This window comes from Gadus macrocephalus, chromosome 15, assembly GCF_031168955.1.
Source record: "Gadus macrocephalus chromosome 15, ASM3116895v1".
NCBI lineage: Eukaryota > Metazoa > Chordata > Actinopteri > Gadiformes > Gadidae > Gadus > Gadus macrocephalus.
In genome coordinates, this window is record NC_082396.1 from 18,326,216 (window position 1) to 18,346,215 (window position 20,000).

General features: G+C 42.3%; 1 protein-coding gene across 2 annotated transcripts in view; it reads left to right on the forward strand.

The window, feature by feature from the left end:
- The window catches only part of LOC132473496 (pro-neuregulin-3, membrane-bound isoform), a 253,382-nt gene that overhangs the window by 143,373 nt on the left and 90,009 nt on the right, over window positions 1-20,000 (forward strand). For both annotated transcript variants that reach the window (XM_060073661.1, XM_060073660.1), the window contains exon 2: window positions 3,582-3,711. In XM_060073661.1, the coding sequence (XP_059929644.1) occupies window positions 3,582-3,711 (130 nt within the window). The remainder of the gene's footprint in view (window positions 1-3,581; window positions 3,712-20,000) is intronic.

Here is a 20,000-nt window from a genome sequence, read left to right on the forward strand (position 1 = left end):
GTCACTGGGACATGGATAATTGGACAGCTCTATTACTCTTTGATGTCAGTGTGTGTGTGTGTGTGTGTGTGTGTGTGTGTGTGTGTGTGTGTGTGTGTGTGTGTGTGTGTGTGTGTGTGTGTGTGTGTGTGTGTCTCTCTCTCTCTCTCTCTCTCTCGCTCTCTCTCGCTCTCTCTCTCTCTCTCTCTCTCTCTCCAGATATCTCTTTCTCTTTCATAGTTCTCTCTCTCAAAGTTCTCTCTCATATTATGTAATTGGATTAAGGGACATTGATTAATGCATCTCAGGCAGAATAGTTCCTCACCACTGACACATTTCCCAAGCATTCCTATTATTCACGCTTCAGATCTACTGCATATTATTTTAATCAGTCCCTCCAGAAAAATGCAGAATAAAACATTTGAATAAAATAAATACAACTATATATATATCAATAAATAAAAATAAGTATTGAATCCTCCTAATCTGGAATTGACTTAATGTGTAAATAACTGTGAATCATATTTGTTCACATTTAAATATGATTTAGTCTAGTTTTATGCAGAGGTTCAACTTTCAACAACATTATTCAACCAAACGGGTATTGCAATCTCATTGGCCCTTCCGTCCTAACCTGACCTCACATGGCCCCAAAATGTCCTTACATGCCAATTATCCACACTGTTTGATATTACTAGCTACCCCCGGGGGCCAATCAGCAGCCTCCCCATACACTATATATTATGCTCCTAATTAAGGAGCCGAGTGATGGATCAAAATGTCCTACCTCACCCACTCATTATAGCCAAACACGCTTGTTGCACATTTCTTCCGCCTCAAAATAGAAATTGAAATCTAGCAGGGCGGATAACCTTGGTTGACATTAATATTGTTCCCGTCTGGAACTTTATGTTGATTTGACAATTTCATCAACTTTTTTCCCTGTATTTTTCACAAAAACATCACAAGGAAGATGTAATGTGACTCTAATGGCCGTATCATTTATGAAAGCAGATATGTAATCACTTAACCATGTCTTCTCTGCTTGCATGGCTTCTCCCGGATACATGTTCCAAACACCCTGCTGACAAATGGCCGGTGGGAACCTCTTAAAGCTTTCTCATTTTTCTTTTCCACAAAAAAGGCAAAAGCAATCAGCGCTGTGGTGTGGTGTTAATTGGAACATGGCTCTTCGTCATCACTGGCTTTTTGATTTTTTTCAACATTCTAAGCCATGCATTAATGTATTAAACCTAAACTGCTTTCCCAAAACACCCCAAGGTTTATAATGGCCAACCAGTCTTCAAATATCACTTAATGTTAAAATTACTTTCACCCTTTGAAAATAATCCTTGTTAATAAGGGCAAATGTAGAATTGTTATATAATGAAAAATATTCAATGCACAGTCAAGACACATCACTATAACATTGCAGGTTATGTAATGAAATCATGTTTGTCCTGTCCGTGTTTGCTATACACATGTACTACATACAATGTTCTAGGCTCTGGGAAATCTACTGCTACAACTTCTCAATGTATTTGCCATGTTATTCCCATTTCACATATTGGGATAGAAGCCATCTTCCAGGTTCTTAAAAACATGCTCCTTGACAACAATGTATGAGCAAGTGACGTATATTTGCTCCTTTTGAATATGTCAGAGCTTGTTCCTGGTTATTCTCATCTCAACATATTGCTGTTTCTCTCATTCAATATGCATAACCCGCTACGAGTCAAATCAATATGTTTAGAGACCCATCTGCATTTTATGCAGAGAGGCAATACATCTGGGACAGTACAGTATATATTTATTGATACGGTTCTTGAAGCATTGCCATTTTTTGACATGTTAAAACGGCACTGAGGTCCCACTGTGTTCCTCCTCATGATGAGTTTAGTAGATTGGGTTCACAGAGGTCCTAGTTGGACCATCACTGATGTGGCTCGTCACCCTCATTACGGGTCGAATCCTGGTATGGAAACGGGCAGGAGACCAAACCAGGGTACCTACCGGTGCGTCCATTATCCTGGTGCATTAAGGTAGCACACCCATAATCAGTGTTATGAGCGCTAGCTGAAAGCACCCTACGATGACACCCCTGTGAATCGGGTGTTTAGCGATGGTTTATGCCAGAGCTCTATGGAGGATTCCTATAGTTTGTACATAAAGCGTGTTCAGACTCAGAGCGTACCAAAACACATCCCTGAGAGCGCCTTCGTCCCGGGCCCCCCTGATGTATCACCGGGGGGCATCCGGCTCTCCAGCAACAGTGGCGACTTCCCGGCCGTATTAATCACAGCGGGATGCATCATTACAGGCTCCCCATCCATCTTTTACTTGGGGGACATCACAGGGTCTAAACAAACAATATCTTCAAGGTAATGCGTGTAGCCTGGTGTAGTTCCACGGCGCATTGCGGTGGGGTGGCAGCCAGCCGTGAGGATGGCACCTTGGGTTGTGAGTAATTGGCCGTTAGCCACTTAGTCTGTTCTGGAAAACCTGCAAGGTATATTTTATTTCGGGGGCATTCATACAATGTGTTTTCTTTTCTGTTGTGCTAAGTGAAAAGCGTTTGTGGGTGATTACGCTGTTGTCTGAGGAGGTTTCTTGAGGAGAAGATAAAATATCTTGTGAAAACAACGATTATTGTGGTAATCCTTTGAGTACTATGAACACAATTATTAAAACACGCTTGCTTTTCACTAAAAAGCTACACGCTGTATTCATTCATTAGTTTTCTCTGTTGAACAATTACAAATTTGATTTCCATGCTGAGTACCGCACACATTCATTCGTTAAATGGAAGACTTGATTTGGTGTGTTTTGGTGTGTTCTGCGTTGACTGTTGTTACTAGATTAGAGGAGCCAGACAGAGACAGATGATTCTAATGAAGCGTGACGAGTGAAAGGCTAGTTTGGTATAGTAAGATGAATTTATGTTGTCAGAAGGCCAGATTATAGAAGACACACTATGTTCATATAGGTTCCTTAAACACAGACACACACATACAGACACACAAAAATCCACATGCCATGCATGTAAACGCACGCAGACACACGCACACACACACTTGCATGCACAAACAAACACGCACAAACACACACACACACACACACACACATAAACACACGCACACACACAAACACACACACACACACGCACACACACACACACACACACACACACACGCACACACACACACACACACACACACACACACACACACACACACACACACACACACACACACACACACACACACACACACACACACACACGTGCATTCATGCACACATACACACATAAATATACACAAAAACACACACCCACACACTACCCATGCAGTGCTAATCTGAAGTCACAATGTCAAACACTAAATCAAACGTTCATTTGACGATTCAATTCCTTATTCATCATTTAAATTTTGTTTACCAAATCATTTTAAGCCAAAATCCCGTGCATGTGTGTCGACGTGCTTGACAAATGAACCAGATGGTGTTTTATTGTTTTTTTGTCAGACTGTGATTGTTGACAGGGATGTTGGATGAGCTTAGAGCTAAGAGCTAACGCTACAGTCCTGTGTGTGTTGTTACCACAGCCTCTCCCACCGTGCCACCTCTGCGGTCGGAGCACTTCAAGCCGTGCCACGAGCGGGACCTGACCTATTGTCTGAACAGTGGCGAGTGCTTCGTCATCGAGACCCTCAGCGGCCCTCACAAGCACTGCAAGTAAGTGACTCCTGCACGTCTCTCGCCGCTGTGATGCTACGATGTGGCTGCCATCGCTAGGACATTGATTGTGTTGAAAGGATCAGACGCCAACGCATCTGGTGCTCCTGTGTGATTGTATCGATAACTTTGTTGAATAACGTGTAGTGTGCCCTTCCCCTCCTCTTTCAGTGAGGAGGTATTGTTGTTGACCAATTAAACTGTTTTTGCTTTGCTTTGCGTCGCCCTCTATCCACCGCTGCCACATCATGGTTTTGTTCATGGTTTTCCTTTTCAGTATTACTCTGATAATATCGTATTTAATAATAATATGATCAGGATATTGAAAGGTTAGGGAAATTAGTACCTCAGTTACTCTTAGGCCTTCTGGCAAATATCATCTTTTGTGACTGCCGAAATCAGTTATTGGCAGATCGGAATGTATTTTGAGAAATTGTTCAGTAATTTCTCTTTTGAAAGTACTGACTCATACGCTGACATTTGTATCTATTTTTCATGTTGTTGAATATTATATTCCTCAACAAACAGTGCATTTGGAGTGTGGTTGACTGAAGCCAGCTGGAGGTAGGCTAGGCTGCGTGGGTCTTAATGACTTTCTGTCATTAAGACAGAAAGTCATTAAGGCTGTAGCCTATTTTGTGAATAAGGGAATTGTGTTCCACGGTACACTTTTGCTCTTATATTTGGCTGATATGACAAATAGTCGGTTATGGTGAGGCTGTGTGAGGCTTGTGTTGGTTTCATGCCCCAATTAAAGTAGTTGGGTCCTTCTAGTTTACCCTAATTTTGTACTTTCTCAGAACAAAAACATCTACAACCACAAAATAACACAATAGCTACAAGCGATTGCAATAAAGTGCAAATTACACAAAAGACAGTTAAATGGGAATAGTAGTTTGATGAAAATAATTTACGCCAATCCCTCTGTAACAGGTAGGATATCTATGTTTAGGTTGATAATTGTAGCGTCTTCATTGTGGTTCCAGGGCAAAGAATTGTAACGGTGCCTTATTCATTCGGTTGCGTTGATCACATGTTCCGCTCCTTTCTTATTCACCCTGCTGCTCGTGTGTGTGTCAGTGTGTGTATCTGTCTGAGTTTGTGTAAGTGTTAGGCATATGTACAGTGTGTGTGTCTTGGTTGTCCTAGATTTGAGGATAGAGCTGGTAGGCACGAGGACTGGTAAAATCTAGGGCTCTTTACTAATTAGGTCCCGAACTGCCGGCTTCAAGACACAAACCTCAGGACTTCCATACAACCCATGCACAAAGACTGCTCCTCTTCCCCCAGGAAGCAGAGTTTGCGTGTGAGTGTGTGTGTGTGTGTGTGTGTGTGTGTGTGTGTGTGTGTGTGTGTGTGTGTGTGTGTGTGTGGGTGTCTGTGTGTGTGTGTGTGTGTGTGTGTGTGTGTGTGTGTGTGTGTGTGTGTGTGTGTGTGTGTGTGTGTGTGTGTTTATGAGTGTGTGTGTGTGTGTGGGTGTGTGTCTGTCTGTCTGTCTGTCTCTGTGTGTACATTTGTTTGTCTGCATGCATTTGTGTGTGTGAGAAACGGAGAAAGAGAAAATATGGAATGAAATGTAAAGAGGAAGAAATTAACATTTTCAAGTTTTTATGTGCTCATAATTTGACATGCAGTCAAGCAGACGCTGACGCAATAACGTGATTTTAAATGCAAGGATGGTATTCCATCCCCCCAAAAAAAAAAAAAAGTGCATACAAACACTCACACACCCGCAAGCACACACACACACACACACACACACACACACACACACACACACACACACACACATACACACACACACACACACACACACACACACACACACACACACACACACACACACACACACACACACACACACACACACACACAAACAAACACTCACACACCCACACACACGGTTGCCAACATCAAAGAGTGTGCTGCACAGTCGTTTCCTGTGTGCTCTGCATAATCCAGCAGTCAAAAGTCAGAGCGAGTCCACGGCAGCCAGACACCCCAGTTTACCCCGTCTACACTTCCTGATAAGGATGGGAATGGGAGTACCCCGGGCAAGAGAGCTCTAGAAAGTATGCGAAAGGAAAGGAGAGAGAGGGAGAGAGAGTGAGAGAGTGGGCTAGACACAGAGAGGAATACAACATTTTCATGTAAATGTTTTGTCATTAAATTGTATTTAATTGTTAATATATATAACAATAGCCGTATAATATACAGCTATTGTGCTTTTCATGTGAGCTGCTGTAAAGCCTTAATTTCCCCGTAGAGATGAATATAGTATCGGTCTCTATGGGTTTAATATAGGCAGACGCAGCGGACCAACAGCCTGGAAATCGAATCTATTTAAGATATTGGCCCTTTTTACATGATAGAATTATCTAAATTCTAACCCTGAATCAAGATAGGATCTCAATCAAAGTTGTTTCAAACATAGGGGCAGTTTCTAAGAGACCTTTGTTTGAACACGCACATACAGTTGGCCGGTGACCGCATCGCAGAAACCATAGTAGCAAACAGTTAACATTGCACTGAAACTTGTTTCCTGATAGATTTCCTAGGAAAGGATAGGAATGATAAAATGGAAATAAAGTGTGCACAGCACAGCACAGTTCTAGACGTTTTAGAGACATTTGCATACAGCATCCTCATTTCAGAAGGGGCTGAACCAGTGATGTTAGAGCCAAGCATGAACCAAGGCCATAATCCGGCGGAACGACAACGTATGGCTCGTCAGTCTGGATTGAATGTGGTGTGCACGACCTCCGGGGGGCGATTCTCAAAACGGCATCTGCATCTCTCCGACAACCATTCCATCTGTTTTTACAAACACAACCTCTCTCAGTAGAGTGAGCTCACATCTAATTTTCAATTCAGAGATTGAAAGGGCTTCGGCCAACGGGGGCCTTGAAACCGCAGAAGGGCTACATTTGTGTGTTGAACATGCTAATTATGTCCAACAGTGTTGGACACGCTAATTAATAATTAATTTACATTGAAGTTGGGAAATCCGGTTTTGCTTAAGTTAACAACTCAATGTTTGACAAGAATGTAATTGTTACTCTTTAAATGTTATTTTTAAGCATAATTGAATCTGTTCTTTATACTTAAAAATTGCGAAAAAAATAAATAAAAATCCTTCCAATGACAAACCCTGAAACCCAATCTGTCCTTCTCAAAAACATAATGGAAAACTTCACCAAAGGCATGGTCACTTCGTAGTCACATTCTTTCCGCAATTCTTTATTCTGCAGGTGAAAACTTCTATCCAACTAAAGAATCCAGTGATTCTGTCCATGCTATTAACAGTGATTCCCTAACTCTTTTCCACTTAGCTCCGTTAGCTTCCGGGGGGGGCATGTAGTCCGCCATCATTGTTGTTGTCGTTCTTGGACACCAAGGGCTAGCCAATCACTAAAGCTAGAGGGTCATGGGGAGGGGCGATAACGTCATCGTTTGTGTTTCAGGCGTCCACACAAATCCTAACACAAAACCGCATCGTTACGGTTTTATTTGAAACCACCCTGGGACATGGTTTCAGAATAGTGTGGTTTCAGGCACCAGATCCGCCGGATCCGTCTGGACGGTCTGCCCAAATGCACAACACTTATGCGGTTTCACCCCAAAAATCGGCTCAGTGTGGACGGGGCATAAGTCACAAAGGACAGCCCTCCATTTCCCTCCTTATTCTTAAGCCGTCCTCTCATTCTTCTGCTGTATTTTTTTACGCAAACACACACACACACACACACACACACACACACACACACACACACACACACACACACACACACACACACAGACACACACACGCACACACACACACACACACACACACACACACACACACACACACACACACACAGACACACACACGCACACACACACACACACACACACACACACACACACACACACACACACACACACATGGTGAACATTGCTTTGGGCTCCATACTTTGCTATTGAGTCATTAGCGTTCAGCTAACCAGAAAATTAGTCAGTATGCTAAGATAACAATTTCCCGAACATGGCAAGAAGCCAATGCGTTCAGCTATAAATTTATGTGGCAGTAAATTTGATTAATTATTTGCAGTAAATTTGATGAATTACTATTTCAATATAGCACGATCTCACCCATTGTAACTGAAAGCTCTAAGCAAGAGATTTAAACTGGAAATGTACCGGTTCATTCGCGTTTCCTTTCCTATCCTTATTTCCCTGCTGCCGATACAACCAGGTATCAAGCGAATTCGTGCTCATGCGCACAAACGTTAATCTATTGAAGCGTGTTCCAGAGCACGATAGTCCGACTTTTTTCGTGCTACACAGAACGAAATGTAAACCAATGCATTCTGAATGGGAGTGTTCTCAGACAATTAACGTGCTCCACAAAACGGTACGAGAGAGAGAGAAAGAGAGAGAGGGAGGGACAGAGAGAGAGAGCGAGAGAGAGGCTTCAGAAAGGGTGTTCTCAGATAGTACAGTGCACCCTAGTTATGTTTATGCCAAAACCACAAATGCTATATATATATATATATATTGCCTAATTATATATATTGCCTATGTATATATATATAGGCAATATATATAATTAGGCTATAATTATATAATTTAGCGTGTAATGAGACAATCTATAGCCAAATTGTCGAAGATGCCCGAGAATCTCCAGAGATATCAGCATGGGAAATCGGCGCATCAGACCCATGAACCTATAAAGAAAGACGTAATCTCAAGCGGGAGAGAACGTTTGCGGTGCTGGTTTGTGTCATGTAAGTACAGGGCTCTCATGTCTCATGCATTCGGCGTGAGACACACGAAATTCAACCCATGCACAAAATCGAACCTGGTCTCACGAAAATACGTGACACTGTCACGTTATTTAATCTATTGAAACGTGATCAGGGACACGTAGGCCTATTTTCTAAATTTTGTATTTCAATTGGAAGTAGACTATTTGTCGTGTCACTATAAGCACGACTTCCAAACTAAGGTTCTGTCCCGGAGCGTTCTCCCTAATGTCCCTTATGGAGCTCCGTACAGATCATTCATTGTTGAAAATTGTCTGTGATAACTAACAAATGACAGCTTTTGGCCACCCGTTTCTACCTAAAATTGTCTGTGATAACTAACAATATGACAGCTTTTGGCCACCTGTTTCTACTTTCACCTTCGATACTGAGAAATTGTGACAATACACGGATATATTAAATGCAGGTGCGCTGCTCTGTAGGCAAACCGCGAAGGAAAAAAGGGTAGCTGCTTCATCTGTTCTTTTTAGAATTGTATGTCTTGTTGTTTATTTTATCTAGCCATCTATTCTCTTGTTTTTGGCTATGTGAATGAACGTCCGCGTCGATGCCTCGCAAGTCCAGTGTCGCGAGCGGACGTTGCCATGACATCTAGAAATCATACCGTATTTAATGGGTTGTAGTGAGTGTAACATAATTCACCTACAGTATTTTGTTATGTGTTGTTCTTTCAATTGTGTTAGGCATGTCGTTTACTGTCTTGGTGGTTCAGGGATCGCTGTCCCTTTAAGGATTACGAGCGTCTCGTGACGTCAGAGCCCATGCGGGATTTGTTTAATTGCAGCACGTTTTGATTTCCTGTTTCTCTCTTACTAAATAAACGAGTCACACAACTGTGTGCTCAACGCGCGAAATTGTATCTCTCACTTATTGCAATTTCCACAGGGTTATCATTAATATTGATGTGTAGGGGTTGATTATAACTCGTGAATAATATTGTTTAGACCATGGTCTGGGGGAATACTCATATTCTGATTGGCTGCAGTGCGTGCATTAACTCCTGATATAGCCCTACAGACACCTGCTAAGTAGTTCCAGTCAGTGTTTAGATTCTCTGCCCGAGCCCGAGCCCGACGCGGGCCGGGTCGGGTCGATATTTCCCACCACTATACTCGGGCCGGGCCTTTGATCAAGCGTTTTTATTTTTATTTTACCATTGGTTTATTGGCCTAATCTGAGGAGAAATCTATGGCATGAACAGAAATATTATAGGCCTTTATTACACGGGTCTTCTCAATGCCGTGGAACGCTCCGTTCACTTGCATGGGTAGTAGTCCGGTGACCCAGCGTCTTCCGTTGCTAAGCGACGTCACCGTCTTTGCGGACAAATTATTTCTCTGCTGATCAACACTACGAATGGCCAAAATACTTTCCCCCCCCCCCCCTTAAATAAATACTTAAATAAATACTACTAAATAAATAAAAATATCCGTGCTCCAAAGGACGAAATGTAAACCAATGCATTCTGAATGGGAGTGTTTCTCCGTTTTTTCCATGCTACACAGAACGAAATGCAAACCCATGCAAATAAAGACTTCATGTTCATAATAAATTAAATATCATTAATCTCCTGAGGGTGTAGGGTGGTATTCTATTTTTTTCAACGGGGCTGCATCCACTCACTTGACCGTCATGGTTGCTATGGTGGTTGCTATCGACCGCCCCCTCTAATCCTTACATGGTTCTAAAAACCACGCGGCAAAGGAGCTGCCGTCAATTGTGTTGTTTTTGTCGTGAACTAGGGTCCGATGGTTAGAAAATAGACAGATATTCCAAGGTATCCTTAAAAGGCAGCTTGGATGTTTTTATTTTCTGCAGTTTAGACTTCTTCTATAACCTATTTTTGAAAGCAAAACACCAAGCTCATTGATTTAACGAGGCAGGGTTATTTGAAACAATTTATTAAATAAATATTTATGAGGTCATTCCTTCTCCTGAGTTTGCTTCCTAATTATGTCTAGTGTACAACCCTACAGTCCACAAGCATCACCCCCCCCTCCCCATATGGATTTGGAGAATTGTTGCCATGTCCCAGTGGTGGAGGTATCATATATATGAAAGAGGGCATTCAATTATACTACAATGATCAATTCGGCAATTAGGAGGCCGAAGCCCTAAAGGAAGTGATGCAATAGGTGACTGGGTCGACATCATTTAAGTAAGCTGTACATTGGGGTCTCTTATATATCAAAGGGGGTCTCAAAGGACGGATATACGCTTCAACCTGTGGCTCCAGCCATACAGGAAATGACTCAGCAAGTGCTCCATCTCGTTGCACCTCACCCAGCGGCACGCTTGCAAGATTTTGGCCTGGAGTTCTTCCCAGACCTACACTGTAGCCATCCAACCTGCATATAATGAGAAAAAGTTATGAGAGAAATACACATTAACATTTGTTGTCTCATAAGCGGCGTGGTTCCGGCTCCTTTTGACCTTTTGACCAGGACTTCTGGGGGAATAGCTGAATCAATTCATTAGTCAATCAGAAGTATGTAAATATCTTCCCAGTGGCGTAAGAGGGCGAACAAGGTGTCCTTCAACATCTACGCTTCCAGGCGATTGCAACGGTGCCACACATGAGCATATTCGAACATGTTTAATGGTAGTAATTAGCCGTCGAAATGGGAGGCCTTAATCAATAATGAGCAGCTATTGATTTGCTTCCCGATAGAAATTTGTGACAAATGACATGTTATTTAGCATCTACACGTTGAGCTGAGTCCAATGATACCAAGCATGACACTCTAGCAAAGGGTAACATGTATTTTACATGGTACACCTATGTTCTAGGACATGATCTCGGTGTAGCAAGAGGACGAGCTTGATCTCATTGGATTCAGCTTAATGTGTATATGCTAAATAACATGTAATTTGTCAGAAATCTCCATCGGGAAGCAAATCTATAGCTGGTCATTATTGATAAAGGTCTCCGCTAATTACTACCCTGAAACATATTCATGTGTGGCACTGTTGCAATCGCCTCGAAACGTAGATGTCAAAGGACACCTTGTTTGCCCCGTTACGCCACCGGGAAGATATTTTCATACTTCTAATGGATTGATTCATATTTTAAGGTTCTCGGAGTGAGACTTTAAGCGGCTGCAGCAGAAGTGTTGAGACGAAAGATGATATCAAGACATTTATAGAATATTCCCATTCACATTATGATTCTTCATCATAACATCCGACCAAACATCCTTCACATTCACCGAGCGAAGATTATGAAAGTCCAGGCCAGTTTCGGGCAGGAAGGGCCCCCCCTTCCTGCCCTCGGGGTCCGACCGGGCCAAGTTTCGGTGCGGGGGTCCCAGTTAGGCCCTAGAATAAGGTCTTCAAATTTCAGGGCAGTAGGAGCTTCCTATCTCAAAAACTGTTTTTCCACCACATTCTGAACCATTAGGTCTTGCAGGCAACACTTCTGAGGGGCTTTGTCCAAATGACAGTCCATTTGGGAAAACTTTTTTTCTCTAAGGGCTAGAACTCCAAATCTCGGATATGTCGTCCTCGGGGCCCCGGGAAATGTGTGTTAACATTTTAGCATCCCTAGCTATCTCGAAAAGGCCGGAAAAGGGGCGTGACCTCAAACAGTACAGTAAATGTACATAAGACAGAGGTTAGTTTCTAGTCCAGATTTTTTGTGGGATGGAGGTGTACATTTGTGGCTTAAGGTGTGTAGACACAGCTGGCCTGTGGCCACGTTTTTGAAGTCTGGGGTCAAAAGGTCAAAAGGAGCCGGCACCACGCCGCTTATGAGATAACAAAAAGTTAATGTGTATTTCTCTCATAACTTTTTGTCATTATTAAAGAGAGGCCTGATTCTCAGATATGCATGTTGGATGGCTAGGGTTTAGGTCTGGGAAGAACTTCAGGCCAAAATCTTGCAAGCTGGGTGCAGATGCAACGAGATGCTGAGTCATTTCCTGTATGGCTGGAGCCACAGGTTGAAGCGTATATGCGTCCTTTGAGACCCCCTTTGATATATAAGAGACCTCAAGGTACAGCTTACTTAAATGTTGTCGACTCAGTCACCTATTGCATCACTTCCTTTAGGGCTTCGGCCTCCTAATTGATCATTGTAGTATAATTGAATGCCCTCTTTCATATATATGATACCTCCACCACTGGGACGTGGCAACAATTCTCCAAATCCATATGGGGAGGGGGGGGTGATGCTTGTGGAATGTAGGGTTGTACACTAGACATAATTAGGAAGCAAACTCAGGAGAAGGAATGACCTCATAAATATTTATTTAATAAATTGTTTCAAATAACCCTGCCTCGTTAAATCAATGAGCTTGGTGTTTTGCTTTCAAAAATAGGTTATAGAAGAAGTCTAAACTGCAGAAAATAAAAACATCCAAGCTGCCTTTTAAGGATACCTTGGAATATTTGTCTATTTTCTAACCATCGGACCCTAGTTTACGACAAAAACAACACAATTGATGGCAGCTCCTTTGCCGCGTGGTTTTTAGAACCATGTAAGGATTAGAGGGGGCGGTCGATAGCAACCACCATAGCAACCATGACGGTCAAGTGACTGGATGCAGCCCCGTTGAAAAAAATAGAATACCACCCTACACCCTCAAGAGATTAATGATATTTAATTTATTATGAACATGAAGTCTTTATTTGCATGGGTTTACATTTCGTTCTGTGTAGCATGGAAAAAACGGAGAAACACTCCCATTCAGAATGCATTGGTTTACATTTCGTCCTTTGGAGCACGGATATTTTAATTTATTTATTTATTTTCAGTTTTTGAGGAGGTGCTTCAAAGATGCAAATGTTTCTGCAATAATCCAAAATCCAATGGCAAAACCCGTTGGCTTTTTGTCGAGGGAATCCAGGGCGACGCTCACTTCCGGGTTGGCCAACATACGTCATCCCTCCACCACTCTACTGTAAAAACACATGTTCAAGTTGAATGAGAATAATAATAATAATAATAATATTAATAATAGTAATAATAATAATAATAATAATAATAATAATAATAATAATAATAATAATAATAATTCTGCCATAGTATTTATTTAAGGGGGGGGGGGGATACAAGTCTTTTGGCCATTCGTAGTGTTGATCAGCAGAGAAATAATTTGTCTGCAAAGACGGTGACGTCGCTTAGCAACGGAAGACGCTGGGTTAGACAAGTCACCGGACTCCTACCCATGCAAGTGAACGGAGCGTTCCACGGCATTGAGAAGACCCGTGTAATAAAGGCCCATAATATTTCTGTTTATGGCATCGATTTCTCCTCAGATTAGGCCAATAAACTAATGGTAAAATAAAAATAAAAACGCTCGATCAAAGGCCCGGCCCGAGTATAGTGGTGGGAAATATCGGCCCGACCCGGCCCGCGTCGGGCTCGGGTTCGGGCAGAGAATCTAAACACTGACTGGAACTACTTAGCAGGTGTCTGTAGGGCTATATCAGGAGTTAATGCACACACTGCAGCCAATCAGAATACGAGTATTCCCCCAGACCGTGGTCTAAACAATATTATTCACGAGTTATAATCAACCCCTACACATCAATATTAATGATAACCCTGTGGAAATTGCAATAAGTGAGAGATACAATTTTGCACGTTGAGCACACAGTTGTGTGACTCGTTTATTTAGTAAGAGAGAAACAGGAAATCAAAACGTGCTGCAAGTAAACAAATCCCGCATGGGCTCTGACGTCATGAGACGCTCGTAATCTTTAAAGGGACAGCGATCCCTGAACCAACAAGACAGTAAACGACATGCCTAACACAATTGAAAGAACAACACATAACAAAATACTGTAGGTGAATTATGTTACACTCACTACAACCCATTAAATACGGTATGATTTCTAGATGTCATGGCAACGTCCGCTCGCGACACTGGACTTGTGAGGCATCGACGCGGACGTTCATTCACATAGCCAAAAACAAGAGAATAGATGGCTAGATAAAATAAACATCAAGACATATGATGTTTATTAACATCATATGTTTATTAACATCAAGACAATTCTAAAAAGAACAGATGAAGCAGCTACCCTTTTTTCCTTCGCGGTTTGCCTACAGAGCAGCGCACCTGCATTTAATATATCCGTGTATTGTCACAATTTTCTCAGTATCAAAAGTGAAAGTAGAAACGAGTGGCCAAAAGCTGTCATATTGTTAGTTATCTCAGACAATTTTAAGTAGAAACGGGTGGCCAAAAGCTGTCATTTGTTAGTTATCCCAGACAATTTTCAACAATGAATGATCTGTACGGAGCTCCATAAGGGACATTAGGGAGAACGCTCCGGGACAGAACCTTAGTTTGGAAGTCGTGCTTATAGTGACACGACTAATAGCCTACTTCCAATTGAAATACAAAATTTAGAAAATAGGCCTACGTGTCCCTGATCACGTTTCAATAGATTAAATAACGTGACAGTGTCACGTATTTTCGCGAGACCAGGTTCGAGCGTGTGCATGGGTTGAATTGCGTGTGTCTCACGCTGAATGCATGAGACATGAGAGCCCTGTACATACGTGACACAAACCAGCACCGCAAACGTTCTCTCCCGCTTGAGATGACGTCTTTCTTTATAGGTTCATGGGTCTGATGCGCCGATTTCCCATGCTGATATCTCCGGAGATTCTCGGGCATCTTCGACAATTTGGCTATAGATTGTCTCATTACACGCTAAATAATATATATATAGCCTATATATATATATAGGCAATATATATAATTAGGCAATATATATATATATATTTAGCATTTGTGGTTTTGGCATAAACATAACTAGGGTGCACTGTACTATCTGAGAACACCCTTTCTGAAGCCTCTGTCTCGCTCTCTCTCTCTGTCCCTCCCTCTCTTTCTTTCTCTCTCTCCTGTACCGTTTTGTGGAGCACGTTAATTGTCTGAGAACACTCCCATTCAGAATGCATTGGTTTACATTTCGTTCTGTGTAGCACGAAAAAAGTCGGACTGTCGTGCTCTGGAACACGCTTCAATAGATAACGTTTGTGCGCATGAGCACGAAATCGCGTGATACCGGGTTGGCCGATACAGTATACCGTGTTGATGTATATATAGGTGTGTGTGTGTGTGTGTGTGTGTGTGTGTGTGTGTGTGTGTGTGTGTGTGTGTGTGTGTGTGCGTGTGTGCGTGTGTGCGTGTGTGCGTGTGTGCGTGTGTGTGTGTGTGTGTGTGTTGCATTGTTTCCTGTCGATACCTAAGCCACACTATTCCCTAATTGTGTGAAGCAGTGATCAGCCCAGGGTTGGGGGCTACCTCCAATTCTTATCCCACCAGGTTTATTCCTGCTGTCTTCAGAGGCAGCAGAAATTAGATTTTCTTCGGCGTTTCTTTATTTTTTTATTATTTTTTTCCTTAGAATCGGGCTGCTGAAGAACGGGAAGTGTGTGTTGTGTGTGTGTCTGTTTGCATCCCTGTGAGTGTCGTGTGTGTGTGTGTGTGTGTGTGTGTGTGTGTGTGTGTGTGTGTGTGTGTGTGTGTGTGTGTGTGTGTGCGTGTGTGTGTGTGTGTGTGTGTGTGTGTGTGTGTGTGTGTGTGTGTGTGTGTGTGCCTGCATCCCTGTGAGTGTTTGTGTGTATGTGTTTGTGTGTGTGCAGGGGCGGAGGGGGTACTGTGTGGTTGGTGGTGGCTCTGGGTGCGAAATGGAAAAGCTGAGAACCCCTCAAATCCCCTTTCCATTGGAAGCAGAATCTGACAGGATACAAACACACACACACACACACACACACACACACACACACACACACACACACACACACACACACACACACACACATACGATTAACAAACTCTCTTGAATGTGTAAACCATGGCCATAGACACACAGTCACAACACACTCTTTCAGACAGACACTCAAACAACACATTCAGAAGCACACTCAAACAATGCCCCTTCAGACACACACTCAGACAACACATTCAGACGAACACTCAAACCCAATGCCTTCATGTACACAGTCAAACAACATGCCTTCATATACAAACACACAAATTGACAGATAAAGTATCTTGAAGGAGAATGCGTATGATCCCCAAAGGTGCTTTATAATTTAAGAGCCATCATTTTAATTTAGTTTGTAAGAAATGGCATCGCCATCTGTCAGCTATTAGCCAATGAAATGAACATCTGACCATTTCGATTTTAGACCAATCCAAACTCATTTCTGACCAGTCAGGAGTTTTTTTCCTGAAAGGTTCAGGAAATTGATGAACCTGAATCTCCCTACCAGTCACAGGGGCTCGTAATGAAACACTAGAGTTAAACACTTTGAATTACTGCACATATTTACTTACTTAATTGTCTGTGCTGGCATTTTTGTGTGACTAAATTAACTTCTTGTCAATATCATTGATGCCTCAATAACAACACAAATCCCCTTTGGACTTTAAATGGGTGAACAAATAATGTATATACATATATAAATTATTATTACTTAGTAATTAAACCCAAAGCAATAATATGGAAACCCAGTCGATAATGTAACAAATTTCTAAGCGCATAATATAACAACATTTTACCTATAATCATACGACGTATAACATTTTGGTTCACCTATAGCGTAATGAAGCAAACATAATCATTTCCTCCTTACGTTATGAAGCAAGAATAATAATTTTATGAAAGATTGGAGTATGAGTTAGAGACAAATAAAGAAGAACCGACGAAGAAGAAAGATGTCTGCGTTACCGGAGAAAGAGCGTATATTTTTGCTTAATTTCAAATATAACTAACACTTGGACAAATGTATTGATTTCTGTGTTTAACTGAGAAAACAGGAAGTGGAAGGACGTGACACTATAATGTTCTGACTGTCATTTTCTATACACGTGCAGCTGTGAACTCATTTATTGTAATGAATTTGCATGAAGTATACTTTTACGGTTATGATAGGACCTATCTTTTACGTTCACCACAAATGACTCTTAAAAGCAGTGCCAACATTTAAATATTTTTTAACCATTCAGCGAACAAAAGGCAACAGGCTGATTATCATTTAGGGGGCCACTCAATGACATGCAGAAGCATCATCAACACGCCCACTGAAGTGGTGTGAAAAAAATACTGCCTTTCTTCTCCTCATTCACATATAAGTTAATTTACATTTCCTACGGAGAAAATACTACCTCAGGGGTAGAATTATTCAGGAGATTTTCAGGGTACAAATGTCAGGATATGTAATGTTCACACATACGGCCCATCAGGAGAATATCAGGACTTGAAAGCAGCTATGTGTGAGCATTTGATTACATTATAAAATGAGTCAATTTATGGGTAGATGTTTTCGTTCTGCGTTATAGGGATGCTGTCCGTTTAAGATCACGTGACTTTTGTGTTGATATGCCAGTCGGCAGATATTTGAATTTAACGGTTTTTATATGGCAAAATGAACGACCTGCCGTTGCTTTTCGAGGTGAGAAATTGTCTCTATATTTCTTTTATCGCAATTTCTAAAGTCTATGGACAAAACATCATACCTCGGAGAGTTTGTTGACGGCGACGCCGTTAAAACAGACGAAAGGGGGGAGGGGGAGATATCAATATCGCCAGACATTGCAGGATGCAGGATCGATCTTGCCCTTGTCTTTCAACACACGCGTGTGTGCGTGCGTGCGTGCATGCGTGTGTATGCGGTGTCCTGCGCTGCCTTTGTCTTGAAACGTCTGCGTCAGCTTGCGCGTGTGTGTTTGTGCGTGTGTGTGCGGTGTGCATGTGCTTGCGGTGTATGTGTGCGTTCACGAGTGCTGTGTGTGTGTGAGCTGCAGGCCGCTTGGCTTGGATGTGTGTGCCTGCCTGCGTGTGTGCGGTGTCCGGCGCTGCCTTTGTCTTGAAACGTCTGCGTCAGCACACATTGTTTGTGCGTGTCTGCGTGTGTGCGTGTATGCGGTGTGTATGTACATGCGTGCGTGCGTGTGTGCATGTGTGCCTTTGCCCGTGCTGTGTGTGTGTGTGAGCTGTAGGCTGCTTGGCACATGCACACTGACCAACTTGAGTAACTTGTGCGACAGGCCTGCTATTATATATCGTAGTAGTAAGAATTCTTAATCTTTTTTCCCTCAAAATGTTAATGATACTGCTAGTTTGAAAAATGGATCCCTACCATGTTTCACCAGTAGCTAAGAAACAAAAAACAGGTTCCTGAACACAACACAACTTACAACAATGAGGAACACAATCAGAGCTGGAAACGCTGGTACCTGACCTATCTAGTCTCTCAAATCATGCAATGTATTTTTCAGCCCTCGTGGCATCATTGTCTTAATGATTCCCCTTAAACATCTTAAATGAATTCTTCCTCGATGTGGCTTTGTTTTTTTATATATTTTACTCTGGACCACTTTCCAAATCGTATCTCTGATTTGCCAGTGATATGACTTTGTCTTCCTGATTCTCAATGAACTGCACAAAATAAAGTCACCACAATCACTAGTACATCCATGGCACTACCAACAATTACTGAAGTATTCTAAGGGGTTCCATAAGATTTTTTATTAAGATGATGTTGCCATTAAAGAGCAGCGTTTGAGTAACTTTCTGGGTAAACTTTGCTCTAGGCCATCTTTTATTTCTGAGCCTGAGCTATGGATCAGTCGCTCGCCACGTTGTCTCTCAGCTCTGACCTATGGAAATGCATTCACATTGCGCTCTCTCTCTCTCTCTCTCTCTCTCTCTCTCTCTCTCTCTCTCTCTCTCTCTCTATCTCTCTCTCTCACTCTCTCTCTCTCTCTCTCTCTCTCTGCTCGACTCTCTTCTAGGCCAAAATCAGAGATGACGATGATGTAATTTTTTTTAAATAGGGTGGATAATGGTCATTTTCTACACTGCACGTCATCTTAACTTCAATCCAGTTCAAAGATAAGCCCTTTGGTTGCTAGACCAGGATATGAGGCCTGTGCTGCCCATTCCTGGGCCACAATGTCCACCCTTCAGCAGAAGGTATTGTTTAAGAGCTGCATTCTTACTGACTGGAAGATTTCAATGAAGAAACACATTTGAAGAGTTTGCTGACTTAAGCTCAACAAAACAAATAAATCAAAATAAGGACTCAATTGTAAACCCGAGGTATGCTGCAATGTTGACCCTTTTCCATTGAAGCCCACCTGGTTCCCCACCGTCACAAGAACTCAGGGTCCATCAGCACTACCTTAATCTCACTTGCCTCTCCCAGAATACATTTGCTTTCTGCTGCATAGAGGACATCCTGTAAGAATAACACACTCTCTCATGCACGCACACACACACAAAGACACACATACACACACACACACACACACACACACTAAATGGGCACTATAGCTAGAATTCAGAAGAAACACAGGTTGTATTGTGTTTGTGTGTGTGTGTGTGTGTGTGTGTGTGTGTGTGTGTGTGTGTGTGTGTGTGTGTGTGTGTGTGTGTGTGTGTGTGTGTGTGTGTGTGTGTGTGTGTGTGTGTGTGTGTGTGTGTGTGTGTGTGGGGGGGGGGGGGGGGGGGGGG